General features: G+C 43.5%; 2 protein-coding genes across 2 annotated transcripts in view; one reads left to right on the forward strand and one right to left on the reverse strand.

Annotated features, from left to right (window-relative positions):
• Positions 1 to 15,960, reverse strand: part of LOC140381488 (retinal cone rhodopsin-sensitive cGMP 3',5'-cyclic phosphodiesterase subunit gamma-like) — a 455,783-nt gene that overhangs the window by 346,985 nt on the left and 92,838 nt on the right. The gene's annotated exons all lie outside the window — the stretch shown is intronic.
• LOC140381538 (uncharacterized) overlaps positions 1 to 15,960 on the forward strand; it is a 61,633-nt gene that overhangs the window by 14,358 nt on the left and 31,315 nt on the right. The window contains exons 13-14 of the mRNA XM_072465603.1: positions 3,601 to 3,710; positions 5,043 to 5,175. Coding sequence (XP_072321704.1) covers positions 3,601 to 3,710; positions 5,043 to 5,175 — 243 coding nt within the window. The remainder of the gene's footprint in view (positions 1 to 3,600; positions 3,711 to 5,042; positions 5,176 to 15,960) is intronic.

The following is a 15,960-nucleotide window of genomic DNA, read 5'->3' on the forward strand; positions in this document are numbered from 1 at the left end:
GGACTCGGTTGCTATTGTACATGTTCCCGGATGTGCGAACGCATGTATTGAAGACATGTGAACGTCTGTCGTTTCCACGCAAACACAAAAAGGAGATTCTTTTCTGTCTTTGCCTGCAGTGTCTTGCCTCATTTACTTAATTTTTCGGGGTGTAAGTTCTGTCGTTATTTGACAAAAAAACGGGGCATTGGCGACATAACATTTGAATAAGATGCCGTGGTTCTCGAGCGTAACTGTGTCGTCATATTGAAGTAAATAGATGAGCCTATAGTTTAAGCCCTTCTGCACGTTTCCAATGCCCTTCGTGTTCTGACATTGTGGGCTTGTCAGAACCCGGTGGGCGTGTCAGAACCCGGTGGGCGTGTCAGAACCCGGTGGGCGTGTCAACCCGGTGGGCGTGTCAGAACCCGGTGGGCGTGTCTCCTCGCGGTGGAGGTGCAAGCAACACAACGCGGTCACGTGTAATCACAGCGACATACATGTTACACATCACCCGCTTTCACCCTAAACTAACCCAATGTACATGCTGAAACGTCACATTAACCGCCGCTGCTGACGCCGCTTCGCCTCTAACCTCCAATCGTGCTTCGCAAACGGCTCCTTCCTTTCCTCCGCTCGACTCTCGGACCGCGCAGTTGCATATTGCCTCGTCGATATAGCGAATGTTTAGCGTTTTCGCCTGCGTTTTTAAATGAAAACGTCCTAAACTGGCCTCGATTTATTCTCGATGTAAAGTTAAACTGACGTTGTGTCAAAAAGCGCACACGCAGTACCAGATTTTCCGGACTATAAGTCGCACCTTTTTTTCATAGTTTAGGCTGCGACTCATGTGGTGATATTCGTTATTTTCATACTGGCATCTAATACATCTCCCCAAAAATGCGACTTATACTCCAGTGCGACTTAAATGTTTTTTCTTCTCTGTTATGCATTTATTGGCTGCGACTTATAGTCCGGAAAATACGGTAATTTCTTATGATGTATTACAGTGGTTTATGGCACATTACGCACTCTTTTATCGTGCAGGCCTCGTGGATCTTCAGATTGATCGGTTTTGACCTGAATCCTCACGTTCTCGACACTAACTCTTCATTGGTCGTGAATTCGCCGCTGACTCATTCTTGGGCGTCGCACTTCTCGCTTTCTCTTTCCCCATTTCTCGTTTTAAATTCTTGGACATCAATCTTCATCTCCACGGAGATGCTCCCGCACTGTACGGCATTAAACGCGCCTTTTCCTCCGCCACGGGTTGTCGGTATCGATGCTTGGTCTAGTTTTCGTATCGATTGGTGTCTTATTGTCAATACTTCGGACGACCCTGAATCCCGCATTTTAATAAAGAATATCGTTAAATAACCTACGAAGTCTTCAGCTTCGTCTCGGACAAATATCGTAGAAATATCACAACCGGTCTGCAACCGGATTATTCACTCGCCTAAAATGATTGTTGGCCCGTGGAGACGAGCTAGTGACGACGTTACGGGTCAGATCTGTGGAGAAGCGAGCTCACTCACGGTAAGAATGCCGTGTTTCGCAGTAAAGTCGTCGGTTACTTGTGGGTTAATGCCGTACGGTGATATCGAGCCTGATCCATGTTTTTAATCCTTTTGTCCACCACATGTTGACCAGGCCTCTCTGTGTCTCCTGACCTGTCCTTCTGTCCTCCTGACCTTTTGTCCTCCTGACCTTCTCCTTCTGTCCTCCTGACCTTCTATCCCTCTATCCTCATGTCCTCCTGACCTTCTGTCCTTCTATCCTCATGTCCTCCTGACCTGTCCTCCTGACCTTCTGTCCTCCTGACCTTCTGTCCTTCTATCCTCATGTCCTCCTGACCTTCTGTCCTCCTGACCTCCTGTTCTCCTGACCATCTGTCCTCCTGACCTCCTGACTTTCTGTCTTCCTGTCCTCCTGACCTTCTGTCCTTCTGTTTGTCCTCGTCCTGTCAACACAAAACCGATGGGAAGTGTTCTGATTTTTGGCTGCACCGTCTCCCCTTCTGCCACCACTTTCTCCCCCTCCCTCACGTTTTGAATGGCTCCACCTCGCTTTGTGTCCCTCACGTTTTGAATGGCTCCGCCCTCGCCTTGTGTCCCACAGGTTTACGCCGCTTCTGCTGCTTGTGTGACGTTTAATCTCAATCGCACCCACATTTCCGGGGATTTTTGATGTGAAACCTTCTCGGCCCTCGACACGTTTTGTTTGGTCCTAAAGTGAGTCTCTGTCTGAAGTCTCTGGTCTGGTCTATGTTTTGGATCCAAAGTGGCCCCTGAGAGGTTCTGGCCCCCAAATCACTGTGGCTCTTGGGCTCCAGGTGGACTTTATCTCAGGGAGAGGACCTTCACAGCACAGCCAGATGATTGGACGAGAGAGAACGTAGACTCAGGCCAAAACGAGAGGCAAAAAGCAGAGAAACCCAAAATAATCATCCATCCATCCATTTTCTACCGCTTGATCCCTTTCGGAGTTGCGGGTGACTGGAGCCTATCCCAGTGACTACGGGCCTTAGGCGGGGTTCATCCTGGACAGTGGCCAACTTGTCGCAGGGTCAACACAGAGACATAGACATTACAACACTTAGCCTTAGCAACACAAAGCTAGCAAAGAACGTTAGCAACACAAAGCTAGCAAAGCACGTTGGCAACACAAAGCTAGCAAAGCACGTTAGCAACAGCTGTTTCCTGTTTATGGCCGCACGGCACTCGCTTTGTCAAGAGCCACAATCTGATATTTCCAGGTCATAAAGTGTCTGACATGATCCAAAGCCAAAGCACGACAAAGAGAGGTTCAAACGCGGCGTAGAGGCTTTAGCCACGCCCCTCACACATACTACCTTTAGCCACGCCCCTCACACACTAAACGTCTTTTTGTCACTCGCTCAGATAGACCTCAGGAGTAAAACGTATCAATCGAGAGGATTTAGATCATTCATGAAGATCACATGAGATATGTTTGAGTGACGTCAAGAGTCTCATAATGTGGAGCCAGAACCTGAGCAGGAAACGCATGAACCGAGAGCAACAAGACCAAACCAGGACCAGAGATGGACCAAATGTGTCCAGATGGAGAACAAACGACCAGGAGAAACCAGGAGAACTGGCTAACTTGAGAACCTAGATGTTTTTAAATGGATAATAAGCTTTTGTCACATTGGCTCCACAAACCACTGGTTCCCTGGTTTATGGAACCAAAATGACATGAAGTAAAACTGACCCGGTTCACTCCTGTTTTAGACATCGTTTAGTCCTGGTTTCCACTCGTTTCAAGTCTCGTTAGATCTTTGTGCTCCAGACCGACTTTAGTCCTGGTTTAGATTTCATTCAGTTTACATCTAAACCTTTATGCAAATGTGTTTAACGTGTGTTCTTTTTCCTTTACGTTTCTACTGTCCACTTAAGGCCCATAGTAGCTGCCTTCTCTCCTTAAGTTCACACATCACCTCAGACATTCTATGTCCTTTCCATTATCGCTCTTCCATCACTGGCTGTTCCTTTAGTTCCCTCCCGCCTTTGTCATTCATAGAAACATTTAGTCCGAACACTTTTCCCTGTGGCACAAAACTGATTGAGGATGACTGGTTCTTTCCTGGCTGCTCCGATCCAGCTCTGGCCACACGGCACCAGGAGTTGGAGGAGGAACTGGCCCAGAGTCGAGGCTTGAGTCCGGCAAAAGGATCCAAGAAGTCGAGCCGCATCGCCGAGAGGAGTCTGCAGGTCAGTGGAGCTCTGAACCCGACCGGGCAGTGGAGCTCTGAACCCGACCGGGCAGTGGAGCTCTGAACCCGACCGGGCAGTGGAGCTCTGAACCCGACCGGTCAGTGGAGCTCTGAACCCGACCGGGCAGTGGAGCTCTGAACCCGACCGGTCAGTGGAGCTCTGAACCCGACCGGGCAGTGGAGCTCTGAACCCGACCGGGCAGTGGAGCTCTGAACCCGACCGGGCAGTGGAGCTCTGAACCCGACCGGTCAGTGGAGCTCTGAACCCGACCGGTCAGTGGAGCTCTGAACCCGACCGGGCAGTGGAGCTCTGAACCCGACCGGGCAGTGGAGCTCTGAACCCGACCGGGCAGTGGAGCTCTGAACCCGACCGGTCAGTGGAGCTCTGAACCCGACCGGGCAGTGGAGCTCTGAACCCGACCGGGCAGTGGAGCTCTGAACCCGACCGGGCAGTGGAGCTCTGAACCCGACCGGGCAGTGGAGCTCTGAACCCGACCGGGCAGTGGAGCTCTGAACCCGACCGGGCAGTGGAGCTCTGAACCCGACCGGGCAGTGGAGCTCTGAACCCGACCGGTCAGTGGAGCTCGGAACGGTCTGGTTCCAACGCATTGAAAGAAGTGTCCCGAGTCTCGGTTTATATTCCAGTTTGTAATCCAGTTTATATTAGTTTATAATACAGTTTATAATACAGTTTATATTCCAGTTTATAATAGTTTATATTAGTTTATAATGCAGTTTATAATACAGTTTATATTGCAGTTTATAATACAGTTTATATTTTATAATACAGTTTATAATACAGTTTATATTCCAGTTTGTAATCCAGTTTATATTAGTTTATAATACAGTTTATAATACAGTTTATATTAGTTTATAATACAGTTTATAATACAGTTTATATTCTAGTTTATATTAGTTTATAATAGTTTATAATAGTTTATATTCCAGTTTGTAATCCAGTTTATATTAGTTTACAATACAGTTTATATTCCAGTTTATAATAGTTTATATTAGTTTATAATACAGTTTATAATACAGTTTATATTCCAGTTTATAATACAGTTTATATTCCAGTTTATAATACACTTTATGATACAGTTTATAGTACAGTTTATAGTTTATAGTACAGTTTATAGTACAGTTTATAGTTTATAGTAGTTTATAGTACAGTTTATAGTACAGTTTATAGTTTATAGTAGTTTATAGTACAGTTTATAGTACAGTTTATAGTACAGTTTATGATACAGTTTGTAGTACAGTTTATAGTTTATAGTACAGTTTATAGTACAGTTTATAGTACAGTTTATAGTACAGGTCATGTAATTTGCAGGAGGACTTTGAGCTGGACGGACACGCCCCTCTGTTCCCCGGCCCTGTCAGCCCTGCACACGGCGCCCCCCTGCTGGAGACGGAGGGAGAGAACATGGGAGGTTGGTGGCCCGAGTTCAGTTCTCCAGATCCAGGTTTGGTCCCAGTCTGTTCTCTGGCATGCACTTGACTCCACACGGTCCTCACGCCTTTTGGTTTGGGCCGTTTTAACATTCCAACAAACATGGTTCAGAGTCGGGTTCAGAGGTGGGTCGAAGTTACACTTTTACAGATGAAACGTGGAATAAAACGGATCATTTTCAGTCATTTTCAGGTCGTTTTGATTCACCTGAAAAATGCTAAACAATGTTATACTTTAATCTTAAGTTCAGAAAAGGAAGAATGTAGAACTCTTTCAGTTTGATTCTTATGTTCTGTTTGGCCAAAACTCGCTTAAAGACACAATTTGTAACTGGAATGTTCCACAGTGTGGCATTAAACTGTTATTTTGCATGTATTCAGTTACAAACAGGGCAATTCATCCATTATTTAGTGTTTTTAATCGTCACAAATGGAGAAATTGTGATCTCAGGGTTTCTTATGAAGCATGTTTTCTCCTGACGTTCTTAGCAGAGCGTGTTATTATTTAAATACACAGAAAATTACATAATTTAATTGAGAAATGCCATTATCTTTGACATTTTAATTTCAACAATACAAATAAAAATGCTCGATACTGATTTTCATTCCACAGTTTTCAATTCTGCTGAGTTCAAGTTTCTGTCCATGAAACGTCAGCTTTTGTCCCGTTTGTGTTTTATTTTCCAAACACTTCCTGGTCTCCATAGCGACGGCGCACCTTAAAGGACAAATATTGGACTGAACCGCTCTTCCCACCTCTGAATGTTTCATTTGCAAAGCTTCACTTCATTTGGGGGATTTGGCTTCGTCTGGCTTCAGTTCTTTTGTTCGATCTTTGTCAAACCTGGTTCTGAATTTCGAAACTTTTTATATCTAAACTGTAAATAAACGTGTAAAAAGCCAGACGAAGCTGCTTTAAGGCGAGACGCTGCAGCCCAACATTATTCACATAAATGTAAACGGTTTATTCACGTTTTTATTCATGAAAAGACACGTTGTTCGTATGTGTCAAGAAATTACACATGAATCAATGCTATTACTTAACAGTCAGAGAACATAATTCAACTTAGAATATTAAACGACACACAAACGTCAGTCTTTTGTGTGGCTTGCAAGGGAGAGGAAGGCTTAGCCGAGTCAAGATGTTGTAAGCAACCTGAACGACTTTCCAAAATCACTCTCAGCGTTCCTCCCTCTTACAAGTCATTTGATTAAAATCACACATAAAAAGGAGGCGGGTCACATTTCTCATTGGTCAGCTTCACATCAAGGCACTTGTCTTTTACGACTCTTTGGTATTATCTTTAGAGATAGAAACCTTGGTGAATGTTCTACCCATCTGGTCCCCAGGATGGGAGGAACATTCCTCACGGCTGCTTCTACAACATCTTCACACCTGTTATTAGAAATACATGTCTTTCCCTCCCCTCAGGCTAATGATGCAGATAACTTTTAACACACAAATATAATCATATATTTACATTTTATCACATTTCCCTCCTGTTTATCAAAGCATTAGCCCACTTTCTCATATCCGAACACATCACTCTTTTCAGTTTTCAACATGTTTTTCATATTGGTGTGAACATAATACATTTTACACTCAAAGGGTCATGCACATTAAAACTTGTCAGTTTCATCTTCTTCTATAGCTACTAAGGCATAACTCTGATGCCCTCGGCTTGTGATTGCTTCTTCCACTGTACGTTCTATAGTGTGTCTACACATTGGTATGCAACAACATCCACAAAGCACAAAACAGGCAATTATTACCAACAGTGAGGTCAGTACCGGAACCACGATACCAGTCCACCTGCCGAACCAGCTTTCTAACCATTTTATTGTTTATTGATTTTATTGTCTATTCCAGTGTGTTCTTTCATTTTTCTAGACATAGTTCTCAATTGTGACAGAGTGTTTGTGACTGAGCCGTCCGCGGCTGTATTATTAGGAATGAATGTACAACATTGACCTTTGAAAATCAAACAAACTCCTTTCTTTTCAGCTAATAACATGTCTACTGCCATTCGAGTTTGCCACGCCATTAAAGCGGTGCGATGCAACTGTGACCCGAGAGCAAGTCCTAAATTGTGAGTCAGATTAGTCAACCTTTGTAATTGGAAAGACAGATAATTAATTCTGTCCACATTTTTGTGCGGCGTGATGGGAAATATCGCAGAGACAAGCGGAAGGCCCTCAAACCCTGCTGCTATTTGGTCAGCCAGCTTATACTCATCAGGGGCTCCTCTGGGTACCCCAATAGGATCTATATACGTAGTATCAGGTGCTACTGGGAGCATACCAGATTGTCCACTAACGTCTCGCCTTGACCTTTCAGTATGGTTCTGGGTGATGCTTGTTATGACCCGGCTGGCCACAAGAGCGATACATAGGCTCAGAGTCCTACTCCCTTTGCTTCCAAGTGTCCTCTCAGCACGGTGTCCCCACACCACCACCATACATCCTGGCGTTGGGTATCCAAGAGACCTCCTCCCGCTATCTGCACAGTTAGGTTACACATATGAACTGGTACATTTCCCATCTTAAGGCATATTTCATTAACTTTGCATGTAGTTATGTTGTAGCAGACAAAAAAGGCGCTTTTAGGTAATGTAAACAATGGCGGTTGCATATTATTTGTCAATTTTGGAAATGCTCAGTCATAATTGGCACATAGTTTATTATTCATGGTTCTGTTGGCTGGGTGTTGGACGCATGTCGTGTTTACTATTATCGCATCTACTAATAATAACTGGTCGTGCTGTCATGCATATTATGCAATCCTTTCGCAGAGGTCTTGCCACTGCTAATGCTTCTTGTATCCACATTTGTTGCAATATGTGCATTGCCCTTCCTACTGTGTCTAGTGTCTGAGCCTGGGCCTGATTGCTTGAGATCGCTACAACACATACAAGAATATGACAGAATGGATCCAGAGCTGGTCCTGGAACCCACCAATACAGTCTGAATACTTCACATTCTGTCTTATTTTGATGATTGTGTAGATTTACCGTTATTAACACATTACCACTAGTCTGAGCCATTTCTATTTTACCTTTCCATCTTTGTGCGGCGGCTGTAGTAGCGTATGGCTCCCATGATTTTCCTGAATATGCCATTGTGTTTTCCCAGCTACTATCTTGCTGCCCCACCATCATATACATTTCATACTCTTCTACATCAATTTGATCACTTATTTTCTTCCCCCTGTATTTCAGATCTGCGTATGGAATTTCAAAAATGTATGTTTCATTCACAGGTATACACAATTGTGGCATCCAAGTGGATGCTGATCTATTAGAACATGGGTTGGGTGCCCAGAGTACCTTTGGCTTGCTGTTTGTTCTCTCACGTGGTCCCGACTGTCCGATGCATAATACAGGTGTCAGCACCCATATTACCGCCGTCGCTGCGATGATGATAACACGTACGTCTTTTTGCTGTCTCTGGCTCCCGTTCATTGTAGCAGAGTGTAGCACTTTACGCGCTGTGGCCTCTGTGTTCACTGCATACAAAAATGAAGAATACACCGAAGTCCTGCGTCTTGTAGATCTTATGGATCTGCCGCTGTGTTGTCCGCCGCTGTGTTGTCCGCCGCTGTGTTGTCCGCCGCTGTGTTGTCCGCCGCTGTGTTGTCCGCCGCCAGGTCAGAAAGATTCCTCACTTTGCAGTGAGAAAGATGTACCCACGTTGAACGTCCCTCCACTTTTACAGCAGTTGGAGTGGTGAGGAGGACACGGTGCGGCCCCTCCCACCTTGGGCTGTTCCACTTGGCCCGCTTCAGTGCCTTTGTAAACACCAGATCTCCAACATGGACAGGCTGTGGTGATAAAAGAGAGTCTTTCGGCAGTTCGTGTATTTTAAACAATTCTCTCATATGCATTGTCTGTCTTATATGCCATGATAAGTCCGTAGGTTTATCACTGCTGGTTGCAGGGCTTTCTGAGAGTCCAGGCATTATGAAAGGTCTTCCATGTATGATCTCAAACGGTGATAATGTCTGTCCCTCCGCGGGCATAATGTGCATGTTCAACTTCACTATCTCCACACATTCTGGCCATGGTCGTCCTGTTTCAGCAGTTACTTTACTTAATTTATTTTTAATAGTCCCATTGCTTCTCTCAATCATGCCCGCTGAAATCGCGTGGTAGGAACAATGTTTTTTTAAAGTAATTTGAAGATTTTCAGCCATTGTTTTTATCACGTCGTTGACAAAATGGCTTCCATTATCTGATCTTATGATTCTTGGAATTCCAAATGTTGGCACTATATGCTTACATATAGCTTTTGCTACTGTTACTGCATCAGGGCTTGCGGTTGGAAATATTTCTACCCATTTAGAGTATGCGTCTATTATTACTAAACAATATTCTACTCCTTGTCTTTTGTTTAGCTGTATAAAATCCATATGTATCACCTCAAATGGATACTTCGGTGCTGGGAATTTTCCTCTCTTAGGTCTCATGTTTCCCTGCGCATTATTCATTGTGCATATCAAACATTGTTTACAAAAAATTTTTGAATAAGTATTGAATCCATATGTTTGGTAATATTTGTTTACTAGTCCATCCATCCCTCCACATGAGACATGGCACAGCCCATGGCTCATTTCTGCAGCCCATTTGAACAACGACTTCGGTAGCCATGGCTTTCCGTCAATGTTTCTGTATAGTCCATTAGTTTTTCTTGCTCCTTTAGCAATCCATACTCGTTTCTCTGACTGTGGTGCATCACTTTGCCGTTGTTTCAATATCTCGAGAGGATCTTCATTGTCTGGTGAAGCACTTTCTTCTGTTATCAAAATAGTAACTTGGCCTTGTGCTGCCTTTTTTGCTGCTTCATCCGCTAAGTTATTCCCTATTGTTACTGGGTCTGTTCCCTTTTTATGTGCTTCGCATTTGCATATAGCTATTTTGTTTGGCAGCTGTAGATTAATTAATAATGTCTGTAATAACCCACGATGCGTCACAGGTTTTCCAGTAGTTGTTTTAAATCCTCTCAAGCTCCATTGTTTGCAAAATATGTGTGCGGATCCATATGCATACTGGCTATCAGTATACACCGTCACTTCCTTTCCTTCATATATTTTGCATGCTTTTGCTAATGCTGTTAGTTCGGCTGCTTGTGCTGATAAGTTGCACGGTAACTTTAAAGCTTCTATCACTTCTGTTGTAGTCGTTATTGCATAACCTACTTGGTTTTGACCTTTGTCGTTTTTTCTGGCTGATCCATCCACAGATATCACATGGCCTGTTTCCAATGGCAAGTCCTTTAAGTCAGGTCTTGGTTTGTATTGAAATTTGTACACAGTCATGTGGGTCTCCGTCTATAGGTATTGGTAGCAACGTGGCTGGATTAAATCCTGCACATCTTTTTATAGTCAGGTGTGGTTGAGATAATAGTACTGCAGTACACATAAGGTGTCTAGCTGGTGACAAAAATGTCATGTTTGTCTGGAGAAGCAGTGCGGCAACAGCGTGTGACACTTTCAGCGTGAGTGGATGAAATAAAACCACTTCCGCTGACGCTTGTACTGCTGCAGCAGCTGCTAATACCGCTTGGACACAAGGTACAGTTGCTCTAGCTACTGCGTCTAATTGCATAGAGTAATATGCTACAGGCCTCATTCCTGCCCCATATTTTTGAGTCAATACTGATGTCGTGAACCCATTTTTGCAATCTACCATCTGTTCAAAAGGTTTTTCATAATTTGGGAGCGCTAGAGCTCCTGCTTCACAGAGCTGGCACTTTATTTTCTCAAAAGCTTGCTCTGATATTGTGTCCCATTCTAGTTTATCTGTCATGGATATTTTCTGTTTGAATATCATATCCTGCAGGGGTCTTATCGTTTCTGCATATTCTAATATCCACATCCTACAGTAATTGCACAACCCAAGAAATGACATCATCTGTTTTTTTGTTTGCGGTTTAGGTGTTTGTCTCACAGCTTCTTTCCGTTTTTCATTTACTGTGCGCCCCTTCTCACTTAACGTATGCCCCAAGTATTTCACTTCTGTTTTCCATAACTGTAGTTTTTCCCTACTTACTTTATTTCCTGTTTGGTGTAGATGTTTGAGTAGATTTATTGTGTCTTTAATACACGCTTCCTTAGTGTCACTGGCCACTAGGAGGTCATCTACATAAGCTAATATTTGTGAACCATCACTTGGGGTATGTTGAGCTAAGCAATTTGCCATATTTTGGAAAAATATGGTAGGAGATTCACAGTAACCTTGTGGTAATCTGGTGAATGTCAATTTCTCCCCTTCAAAGGTGAATCCAAACCACGATTGAGCTTTTTCGGACAATGGTATAGAATAAAAAGCGTTAGCTAAATCTATTACAGTGAAATATTTAGCTGTTGGCTTTATACTATTTAGCAACGTGTGTGGATTAGGCACATTCGGAGCCCTTGGTAAAACTGCTTCATTTACTGCTCGTAAATCTTGTATCATTCGCCAGCTTAAAGAGGGTGGTGCTTTCTTAACAGGGAATATTGGAGTGTTACATTGAGCGTCAGGACATGGGATTATTATGCCTGCCTTTTTTAAATCCTCTATTACTGGTTTTATACCTTGTCTAGCGTCTAATTTTAGAGGATATTGTCTTACTTTTGGCCTATATTCTGTCCTTGGTTGGATCTCTACCGGACTGGCCCCCCTCATCAGTCCCACGTCCGATGGTCCTAAACTCTGAAATCCTAAAAGAAATACCTGTAGGATTATAAATTCTTCCTCTGTTAATACATAACTCTGTACTTCTTCTATTACTCATTCTGTCAACCCCCCGCTGAGGTGCACCCTTGGCGTCACTGTGATCCGTAAAGATAACGGACATCTTGTCCATCCTGTCCTCTTGCTAATCTGCTTTCTCCCTTCTCCTGTGTTTTCCCAGCCATTAGCTCGTCTGTTATCTTTGACTATCTGTCCCATATCCTCCCACCTGGCATTGTTTGCTTTAGTTAATGGCAGATGCCGTTTTTCCTGGGAGGACATTAGCAATGTTACGTTTTCACTCACGTCTACATCGCAATACGAGGTTCCCTCATGATAATACAGATTAGTTATTGTAATAATCTGCGGACCTAGTTTATTCACAGCTTCGTCGTAAGTCATGTCTGGTCCTGGTGTGGCTTTGTAACGCAACGTCATTTGTAACTGATCTCGCTTTCTAATGTCACGGGGGCTGGTTGTGTTTTCTTTTGCCAATGTCAACAGTGTGGTTACTATTTCTCCTGGGTCACCTGTAGGTAAATCTAGTGTCCATGAATAGTATGGCAATCCTGTCCGTTCTGTGACATATGCTCCGCTGATGGGTTCATGTAACGGGTGTTTTATAACGGTCATTGTCCCGTCTGTCAGAGGCACTATTGCCATTTCTAGTGCTGTTGTTAGGTCTCTTCCTAAAAGATTATGCGGACACTTTGAATCCATCACAGCTGTTGCTAAAATTTCTTCCCCTGTTTCTTCCCACCTAAATTTAGTAGGTACACTCAGTGGATTTCTTTTTGTTTGTCCATTTGCTGATATCATCTTTACTACAGCCTCCCCTGGTGCAGTCACACCTACGTCTCGCAACACTGTCCGTTCTGCTCCTGTGTCGACTAAGAATATCAGTAATTTCCCATTTACCCATATCGTCACTTCAGGCCTGTGTTTATAGTTGACATATTCTAAATTTAAAAACATTTCTGTCTCTTCGTCCCCCTCATTCTTTGTCTGTTTCTTGTCCAAGCCACCCTCCTTTGTCCTGCACTCACTTTTCCTATCTAGTCATGCCTCTTCCTCTTCTTCACTATCCTCCTCAGTTCTTCTCCTGTCCCTCTTTTTGTGGCATTTATTCGCCACATGTCCAGTTTTGTGACAGAGAAAACACTTTCCCAATTTCCAATCCTCCTCTCTTTGTTCCTCTCTTTTCTTATCTCTATATCCCCCTCTGTAACCTGTTTTTCCCCTTGCTCCCCTCTTTCCTACGCTTGTCTGGACGCATTCTTCTAATGGCACCATAACATACGCCTCTGTTAATTTACTTTTTTTCTGTTTTTCTTTTTCCACTGATTCTGCATGCACTGCTTGTTCTGTGAACTGTTCGAGTGTTCCTGTTGCCATATGTGCATAATTTTTTTTCAGCCACCATTGGATTTGGGGCTTAAGTCCGTCCATTACTGCTCTTTTCAACTGCTGCTGATAAACGCTATCAGCAGCTGCGTCTTCTGGGATTCCACTGTTATCTTTAAATATCCCCGTAAGCCTGCATCTAAACTCTTGAACTGTTTCTCCATCCCCCTGTTTAGTTTGCGCTATCTTCAGGTAATCCGCCGGCCTCGTAAAATGTGCCCTTGCCCTGCCCCAGACTCCCCCTCCTGCTCCTTCTTGCAATCTGGCCATTGTCGTAGCCCCATCCCCCGGTACATCATTATATGGTCTAGCTACTCCTGCATTAAACGGATCCCAATTCCCCTTTAATTGTATCCAATGAAGGCCCAGAAGTTGCATTAGGACCTGGTGTATTTCTGCCTCATTTAGTCTGTACTGTGTTATCAGGAGTGATAATTCATTAAGACATCTATCAATGTGTACATTTGGTTTCGTTACTCCCTCTAGAGCGGCCTTAACGTCACCTAAAGTCCATGTCCTGTACACGTATGTCGTCCCTCCCGCCCCGTCTGGGACTTCAATTGCTGGATATGCCTCTGCTGTTGAATATTCCTCACAGTATCTTTGAGGTTTCTTTAAACTTTCACGATCCCGCAACACTCTGCTCGATCCTTCCTTAAATGGATCAGCCTGCACTAATTTTGCTCCCTCTGGGGCATAATCTACGGGAACACTTAACGTAGGTAGTGCTGGATACAATTTTGATACTGGCTTTGGGTAAGTATTATATGGAGGAGGACTTTGTTCTACCGGTAATTTTGCTTCCCAATTTTGAGCTCTTTTCTGTTGTCTAAAAGTTGACACACTCTCTTCGTCATGTGAATGTGCCTCTACTGCTTCCTGGATTTCCCCTGGTCCTGGTCCCGCCTCCTCCCCCGGCACCAGCAGTGGGGGTCGTCGCTGCGGCCAATTTTCCCCAGTATTATATTCTTTTCTAGCAACTGCAAAAATACCGGTTCTTTTTTCCAGTATTTCCATTCTTTCTGCTCGTGATCTGGATTCTTTTAACCAGGCCTGAGCGGCTATTATCTGTTTTCCTGGGTTTTGTTTAGTTCTTCCCTTCATGCCATCATGAGTTATCAACCCTCCCATTAATCTTTCTGTCGCTTCTACTCCTAAAGTCCCATTAAACCCGTATTTCTTCCTCCATTTTTGGAGAAATTTTACAGTTTCTGGATTATACTTGCGCATCCATTCAGCATCTGTCAGATCCTCATCTCTTTTGACCTTACTTTTGTCTTTTGGTCTTACAGTTTGGGGTGACAATTCTGGCTCCATCATTATTTGGTCTCGGTCGTCTGAGAGAAATGCTACTTGCTTTACAGTCACGGTTAATGTCAAGCTTCTAGAGAAATTCCTTATTAGATTTCTCCGGACATAAACGTGGTGTTTAAGATTCACCCGTGACTGCAAATTTTAGATCTCTCAGAATAACGCCTTGTGACCCTTGTATGATTAATTGTGATTCTCACACCTGTTAGTGAATCACTTATTAATCCTCATTCACATATTCACACTTCCTTACTTACCACGCCCGTGCACAGCGCTTACATTCACTCGTCTTTATGTCAGTAACAAACTCGTACACAAAGCATACATTAAATCACTTTCGGTGAGAAACTTATCTCGTGGTGAGCAATTTAAACTCCCTGCTTATGTGAGAAACTTATCTCGTCCATAAGCTTACAATATTTCCTCAGTAATATGAAACTGGGTATTTCCTCAGTAATAACTAACTGCGCATAAAAACATACAATATTTTTCCAGTAAATATCAAACTAAATGCATAAAACGTTTTATGGCTAACTCTTTTTCACACACAAAATTTTTCTGACCTCTTTGTCGTCTGTTCTCCGCTGACTCGAAACGACGGGCTGTTCCCGCGGAGAATGAGGCGCTGATGGGTGGCCACGGGAAAAGTGGACTTCCTTTAGCTGTGCACAGACTTCACCGATTTGCAGTTCACTCTCCACGAAGAACAGCTTGTCGTCCGGCTCGAATAGGACCACTAAAATGTCAAGAAATTACACATGAATCAATGCTATTACTTAACAGTCAGAGAACATAATTCAACTTAGAATATTAAACGACACACAAACGTCAGTCTTTTGTGTGGCTTGCAAGGGAGAGGAAGGCTTAGCCGAGTCAAGATGTTGTAAGCAACCTGAACGACTTTCCAAAATCACTCTCAGCGTTCCTCCCTCTTACAAGTCATTTGATTAAAATCACACATAAAAAGGAGGCGGGTCACATTTCTCATTGGTCAGCTTCACATCAAGGCACTTGTCTTTTACGACTCTTTGGTATTATCTTTAGAGATAGAAACCTTGGTGAATGTTCTACCCATCTGGTCCCCAGGATGGGAGGAACATTCCTCACGGCTGCTTCTACAACATCTTCACACCTGTTATTAGAAATACATGTCTTTCCCTCCCCTCAGGCTAATGATGCAGATAACTTTTAACACACAAATATAATCATATATTTACATTTTATCACAGTATGAATGTTTTAAAATGACACGCATTAAAGTGAAATCTTGAACCCACGACCTTCTGTTTGTGACCCACTGAGCTACTGCGCCGCCATTGGACTGTAAACTAGACCCACTGAGCTACTGCTGCCGCCATTGTACTGTAAACT

This window comes from Eucyclogobius newberryi, unplaced genomic scaffold (genome assembly GCF_026437365.1).
Source record: "Eucyclogobius newberryi isolate DKJ021-1_F unplaced genomic scaffold, fEucNew1.0.hap1 SCAF_5, whole genome shotgun sequence".
NCBI classification, from domain to species: Eukaryota; Metazoa; Chordata; class Actinopteri; order Gobiiformes; family Gobiidae; genus Eucyclogobius; species Eucyclogobius newberryi.